The sequence below is a fragment of the Populus alba genome, chromosome 13 (genome assembly GCF_005239225.2).
Source record: "Populus alba chromosome 13, ASM523922v2, whole genome shotgun sequence".
In the NCBI taxonomy this organism is placed as follows: domain Eukaryota; kingdom Viridiplantae; phylum Streptophyta; class Magnoliopsida; order Malpighiales; family Salicaceae; genus Populus; species Populus alba.
The window spans coordinates 14,630,921-14,638,623 of NC_133296.1; the positions used below are offsets into that span (position 1 = coordinate 14,630,921).

The window sequence follows — 7,703 nt, forward strand, 5'->3', positions numbered from 1 at the left end:
ATAGGATATAATATATCAAGGAAATATTAATAGGCTTAATCACTATTGTATAAGGTTGGCTAACTAATAAGTTAATACATAATTCCATTCAAAACATGAACGCGATCTTCACATTACACTTTGGCTATTTGTTTTTTCATTTTTTTTCTTTTAATATAAGAACTTAAATAGCATATCATTAAAAAAAAATTAAATTAAATTTGCTTTAATGGAGTCATTTTAAATTTGCTTTAACTCAACTTATTGACAATTTTTCTCTTAAAATTTATTCATTTATGATAACATATTGATAGAACACATTCAATTCATTAATTCAACTGGAAACTCAAAAGATATTACAAGTTCAAATTATTATTACAACATCTAGACACACAATATTCGAAGATGCCTTTTCATCCCAAACCTTTTTTTTTTTTAAAAAGGCGATCACACAAAATCATGACATCTGTTGATGAAGATCAACCTGGATGGTTACTTGGGCTTTGTCCAGAGATCACGAAGACTATCAGTCAGGCACCTCCAATTGTAGACAAACATGAACGAGATGTAGTAGACATAATGCGAGAGATTTCCTTCAATAATTTGATTGACGGATGGTTGAAGAATCCATAGAATATATAGCAATGTTTGAGAAAGGAAAAACACGATCCCCACCACTATAAGGATGGTAGCGAACAACCCATAAGTGGATCCACCCCATAATGCTATGGTCACAGCAAAAAAGAATGACAAGCACATCATGTAAATAGACCCACCCACCATTAACGATGAAAACCTCACTGCAAATGGTGCAAACTTGACATCATTCAAGTGTGTCCAAAGAAGGATTATAGCTGCCACCACAGAGGAATTTAAAAGCCCACACATCAAGACATAAATAACCATCCAAAAGAGATGGAACAGTAGAACTGTCCAAGCAGTGCTGTTAAATTCAGTGCTGTTATTTTTTATCCTTTTGTTGTGGCATCTGTATAGCACCCGCAAAAGGTTACACCAGCAACAAGCACCGCTACAACAAGAAGATTCTGTATCCTGATCCTTGTTTCCTGTTTCCTTGGCGGCTTGCCTTGAGTACTAGTGAAACGCTCATCATATCGGGATTTCTTAGGGCGGGCATGGAAGTATAAGATAGATAATGTTGTCATCTGCATAGCAAGGGGAAACAAAACTTCATAATAAATGAGTTTCTGGCACTTCCTCAATCGCATGCAAAAGCGTTGGCCTTGAAATCCTTTTTTTTTTTTTTTTTTTTTTTTTTTTTTAAGAACAAGCACGATTCTGGAATAATTTCTGAATTTTTGAAAATAATTGTATAGAATATATCATTAATCGGCCTTCAAGTAGATGTTCAAAAGAATAGGGATGACTAGAAAAAATATAGGAAAGAAGATGTGTAATATTACCGTTCCATAATAATCAATTAGCTTGTAGTCCTTTGAATCAACTGCTTTGTCCTGTAAAAAAACATAATTTTAAGTTAATGAATAGAGCTACCTCTTTTTTCTTTCTTTCCTTCTTTCCTTTTGTGCTATGGCTAGCCAACAATATAAGCCACTGAAACTGATGATCAGCCCATGTTTGGAAAGTAGTTCTTTGAGCTCAGAAGAGATAATTAACCTCGATTTTGTGTAGTCAATGTAAACTTGTACCTTTCCTTGAGAACCAGTCGCCTTTTCTGTTGTAGAATTCTTCTTTCCATCCTTCACATCTTCTGCATTAACTTCGATCTGAGGAATGAAGACAGAAATCATGAAGCAACGCGGAGCAGATAATTGTACAAATTACATGACATGAGCTCTTCTGACAAAGGATGATTGAGTATATCAGAGAACCACTCAACCCAACAGCTAATTGAGGTTTAAGGATACGATTTTAGTCCTGAATTTCAGTCAGCTTTTAAGAGTGTTAAGTTATATACTCTGTTTCCATTTTTTCATGACATCATCCTTTATTATGTAAATATGATATCCTTTAGTGAAATGGAATCCTTGTCTACTTAAAATGTAACAACATTGTTTTTCAACAGAACTCTCATACCTGGATCTCATCATCCGCAGGAATACTGTTCTTTGAATCAAACTGCTCTCGTTCCTTAGCAAGCTGGCAACAAAGAGGAAGCCCAGAAACCAAAATATTAAATAAATAATACTCTTAAAATATGTACTTTTGTAGCCTCGATAAATGATGATCAAATAGCATACCATTTCATCTGTTTTTTCATATTGGTCTACAGCCATTTTAGATTGTTGTTTCGCAACATCATATGGTGTAAAATTTTCATTGTTAACAATAAAATTTTCAACGCGTTTGTCACGCACAAGAGCAAATGCAGCTATGGATTGACCATGTTGTGCTGCCAAATGCAAAGGTGTATTCCCATCCTCATCCATCTCATTTAGCAGTGGTTCTACGATATTCTTCTGATCGTTTCCGACTATGTACCTTACCACATTGCCCTGTCCATTTTCAGCCGCTACATGAAGAATATTCTGCCCTTTTTTATTGAGGAATTCTTTAGGATATGGGAAAATATCAAGAAATTCCTTCACTAAATCAACAGATTCATTTTTGCATGCAACATGGATAGGATAGTTGCCTTCACTATTTGTTTCATAAGCACCATCGAGAAACTTCTTAAATAGGAATCGAACTCCTTCCAGAAAACATATGGATGATGCATAATGCAGTGAATTCCCCAACTCTTCGTCAGTGAGACATAATAGCTCTGGCTTTGCTTTTGCAATTTTCTCCAATAGATCTCAAAATCAAAACAAAATCTTTCAAATGAATATAAAGATGATAGGTTAGCAACAATTGTTTGCATGGAAATCATTTTCTAGTGAGTATAGACATTGTGATCACCTATGCTACGTTGCTCGATGGCAGCATGAACAGGGGACTTTCGTTTTGGTAGGGCATCACCATCTACTCTTGTTATAGGAATCGAAGCTCCCAAATACAAGAGATCATCAAGTATCCCGTTCTTATTGTCATTCTCAACTGCCAGATATAAAGGAGACCTGCCAATCTTGTTGTTGTAATAGGCCACTTCTGGATCTTTGGAAACTAGGAAAATGGCAAGTTCTTTGTTGCCCTTGATCACTGCATCATGCAAAGGAGTGTTTCCCTTTGTATTTTTCTTCCTCATCAAGCTCGGATTCGATTCCGCAAGACATTTAATTGGACGACTTGCCTTCCCTTCTCTGGCAGCAAGATGAAGGATTGTGTCCTTCTGGCTGTTTGCCATGGTGATTAGAGAAGGAAACTCTTTAACCAGATAAGATGTAATATTGTCACTTCCATTGCTTACAGCTACGTGAAGCAGTGTATTCCCGCAGGGTGTCACTAGCTTCTCCGCTGAACGTTGCTGGACACGTCTTTTCAAGGCCTCAGGATTGTCCTGCTTCACACAATCATGTAACTGACTATCTATCATTTCATTTTCCATGTGATCTCTCGGAATCGAGATTACATCTATGTTTATCTCAACGGCGCTAGACATAGCAAAAGAAAATATTAGGTTACTTGAATCAGCGATACCTATCACTTATCAGACAGCACGACTTCTAGTTCAAATCGGCTAGACTGCATGTCAATGGAATCTGAAGTACCGTGAATGGAAATTTAGCTTTATAATTGTTTTGATTTGTTTTTTTATGAGGTTATTTTAATCTCTTAATTAAAGTTATGAGTATAGCAAATTAATCTAGTTTAAATCATGTTATTTTTTTTTTTTTTTTTTTTTCATGAGATTATGATGGTTTGAAGACTTGGGTCATGGATTTGATAAATTGACTTGGTTTGTTTGTTTTTTTTTTTTTTTATTTGACTTCTTTTTCTAATTATGTCCTTCAACTTGGGTTTACTGGGGATTGAAATTTATAATTTATTTTTATTTACTTTATATTAGATTATCTTAGTTTTATGACTGAGTGAGTTTGACTGGTTAATTAGGATTACTTTTTTAGGTCTTTTTTTAATTGATTTTTTTTCAATATCTTCCTTTAACATTAGGTTAATTGAAAAGTAGACTTCATAATTTATTTTGATTTACTTTCTATTAGGTTATCATAATCTCAGAATATAAGTTGCAAATTTAACATGTTAACTCAAGTTAACTCAAGTCAATCCAATATGTTGTTATCTTAATATTAAAAAAAAAAATTATCATCTTGAATTGTTTTTAGTCATACTATGTTCTTACATGTTTTATGAGTTGTTTTTTAAATCCATAAAGTCATTCAAGTATATCAGGTCAACACTTACATGGTTTTAATTTTTTATTTTTAAAAATAACATTATTTTGGTCAAACCTTTTTTTAAACAAATCAATGGGTTTTCAAACGGGTTTTTAAAAAAATTAAAAAGAATTTAACAAAAAAATTAGGCCGAACAAATTTTAAATAAAAAATAAATATCATGGTTAATTAAGAACATTGAATAATTTTTAATAAATAACCTTTTATGAAATATCCCTAAAAGTCTAATATGTTTGGCATTGCCTTTTAAACGGGGTTGGATAAATTTTAATTTTTTTATTTAAAATTAATTTTTTTATGTTTTTAGATCGTTTTAATGTATTAATATAAAAAAATAATTTTTAAATAAAAAAATTATTAATTTTAATATAATTTCAAATAAAAAATACATTTTTTTTTATTCTAACCACAATTTAAAACGCTACATAGCTAAATTGAAAACTTATTACAAACCTGGGATATGAAAAGGACATCTGAAATAAAATAAATACAGAAAGCTGTAATCTGATGGCATTAATTCCATAATTTATTACACCTGACCAGTTGTCCTTTCTCATAACTTTCTAATTCACTCGTTAAGCTGAGACAGAAAAAATGCACTGATCAGAGTGATTCTCTAGAGGATGAAAGGGAAACTAAACACCCTTTAATTTAATTTCTTGCAGGCATTTCACATGCATCTCATTCAACAACTTCACAGGCACGGCTGTCTATATCCACATCCCATGAGCGGAATCGAAAAGGCATCAACCAAACCTAACCATAACTAGGCATGTGAAGAAGATCGTTTCACTGCATGGGTGCTTTGGGAGGTTTAGTTTGACAGATTCTGTGAAATGCAAGAGGTGTGTCTTCTTTAAGAAGAAACCATGTGTTTGAAATTATTACTTTTTGGAACAGATTTGGGAATTGATACAGAAAAAACCTGGATTACTCGATTAGTTTAAATTAATTATTAAATTTTTTTTTTAAAATTGACCTAATCAACTAGATTACGAGTAAATTATATTTCACTAAGTCAATTTCTTTTTTGTTTTAATTTAAAACCTCGGCCAAGCCACACTTCGGTGAATGTTTAATAAGCCACACTTCCGGCGTTAACGTTCCAAGTCAACCCATTATACTAGGCTAGGTTTAACAAGAATGTTTAAGACATTTTATTTAACAATAAAATAAGTAATCCAATATTTCTAACATCCGATTCAACAGACTCAATGTCTTTCCAATATGTTTGAAGGCTTAAACACCGATGTCAAGGCAGTTTTTCCTATCTACCAGCCTTCGGACCCCTGACCTAGTTGTGACAAGGCATAAGAGCTTGCCATGCTCTCTGCTTAAACCTCTTGAGATATTAGTCTGGAAATTTCTTGATTCCCTCATAAACAAGAAGGAAAATCCCATGAGTTTTCATCTTCCTGCCATTTCATGACCATACTTTGTATTCGTAGAAGTTAAACACTTTTACATTTTCTTAATTAAAAGATTCAAAGAAAGTAAGTTTAATATATATAAAAAAAAAAAATCAGTGGTAGAAGACTGGAGCATGCAGCTAGCCTAGACAGAAAATTAATTGATGTACAATCATAGTCTTAATTAATACCCAGACCCACCTGTACAGATTCGGGTTGACGAAAAAATATATAGTTGACCTAGTTAAAATCCGAATATCAAATATTTTTTTAAATAAAATAATACTGTTCTAATTTTTATTTTTCTAAATCTTCTTTAGTAGCCTCGTTATTTAAATATTTCCTAAAGTTTGACACCGGGTTGATTTTTAAAACATGTGTACAATTGCTACCCCACTATCAGGTCATTAAAGGGTTCACCTAGAGTACTACAGTTATTTCACTTATTTCTGAAAAAGACTCCATCCATGCATGCATTCATATATTTACAACTTTAATTGTACAAGTTAGACCGTACGTATTCAGTTATTGGCATCACCTACTGCTCTCCACCTTCCATGTCCTCTCCACTTGATGATGAGGCCTTGCTGTCCATCCTCCTAATAAAAGTTGCCCATCCGTAAATTTATTACACACCCTGCACAATTCCCTTTTTTTGTCTGTTTACTGTGTTAGAAAATAGTATGAAATCATTCTTGTGATTTTACCTAATAATCATGATTTTAAAACTCACCTCACCACCTCCAATTTAACTAAAATAAAATAAAATATAAAGTAATGTTGAGTTTCTGCAGATTTTGTTATATGAAACTATGACAGAATGGATTAATTGAAGAAGTCGGTGTTGACGCTGAAGATGCAAGAAAAGCACTATTATGAGGCTTAATCTGCAGTGGACAAGGTGCTCTCCTTTGTAACCGGCTTGATGGCCCCCTGTATTCCATCTCTTCCTTGTGAACGCAGGTTTGAATCCAGGAAAGTCATCACCAGAATCCCCTGTTTTCCGTCAGTGCCTCACTTCTTATATATCTCTTGGAGGACAACTGGCCAGGTGTAATAAATAGTTTACTATTTTCTAACACAGTAAACTGCAGAATTCCAAACCCAAAACCATTAACTTATTCCCTTTTTTTATATGGTGCATACAAGAAATAACATTGAACATCCATCTCCCTTTGAGGACTCTGGCTCTCTACAATTTCCTTCTTCCTTTTTCTAGATGAACAACACTGCTCTCTACAATTTCCCACTCCAGATTTCTCATAAAAAAGGTTAAAAAACAGAATAAGCAACGTGTAAAATTAGAGGTTAAAGCATGTTGTTGTAAGTAGCTTCAACGCATCCAAAACTTATTTAATTAACACCATCTAAACTGACGCAGCAGTAAACGGCGAAGGAATACGACCAACGTCAATATTCCGTAAAATTGTCTAAAACGAGAGAAACTCTCAGGAACTCAAAGAGTTTTATTCAATAATAATTAAGTAAGTTTCGGCCAGCGGCTTTACATTGATATTTAAAGCAAAACCCTAACCTAAACTCATGACGGATAAGGAAACGACATAAAACATTAAATTTACCATAAATGGCAAATTTGAGATAAATGCAGAATATGAAAGGCCTATAAATCCTGAGCAAGTAGGAATTGACGGAAGTCAATTCGGACTTGGAAATCAAAAGTTATGGCTAAAACAAAACTTTCCTAAAATGGCAAAAATGACGATTTCGGGGCCGAAACGATGGAATTTGACCAAAATTGGGTGGACATCATGGGCAAAGCCGCTGAGTTTGACTCCAAACGTCGAAACGCATTGACCCGGTGAATTTCGCGGCATTCCGACTTTCGACGCCCCGGCTGCCCGGTTGCCAAAATTCAATTGCCTTTGAATTTCGGGTGATCTCTCTTGAGTATGTAAGCTTCCGCGACTTGTTCTACATCATAAACTTAGAGCAAAGGGAAAAAAAAAAGAAAAGAAAAGAGACCATGCTGAAGTCAGAGGTGGGATATCCCATCAATACATGCATTTTGGTAAAA

General features: G+C 33.9%; 1 protein-coding gene across 1 annotated transcript; it reads right to left on the reverse strand.

The window, feature by feature from the left end:
- Positions 1-471: 471 nt before the first annotated feature.
- LOC140954415 (uncharacterized) lies at positions 472-3,584 on the reverse strand. The gene is made up of 6 exons (XM_073403838.1): positions 2,863-3,584; positions 2,025-2,758; positions 1,650-1,727; positions 1,404-1,454; positions 995-1,145; positions 472-833 (listed from the first exon to the last, which is right to left on the reverse strand). Exons 1-6 carry the CDS (start codon positions 3,500-3,502, stop codon positions 472-474), a joined length of 2,016 nt encoding a protein of 671 aa, XP_073259939.1. The 5' UTR covers positions 3,503-3,584.
- Positions 3,585-7,703: the final 4,119 nt, after the last annotated feature.

What these genes read in the sequence shown, in the direction of transcription:
- LOC140954415 (XM_073403838.1), bottom strand. Translation starts at nt 3,502, where the DNA reads ATGTCTAGCGCCGTTGAGATAAACATAGATGTAATCTCGATTCCGAGA. An exon ending in GATCCAGGTATGAGAGTTCT is followed by an intron (nt 1,728 to 2,024) that starts GTTGAAAAACAA and finishes TTCATTCCTCAG; the next exon opens with ATCGAAGTTAATGCAGAAGA. An exon ending in TAATTGATTATTATGGAACG is followed by an intron (nt 1,146 to 1,403) that starts GTAATATTACAC and finishes CTTGCTATGCAG; the next exon opens with ATGACAACATTATCTATCTT.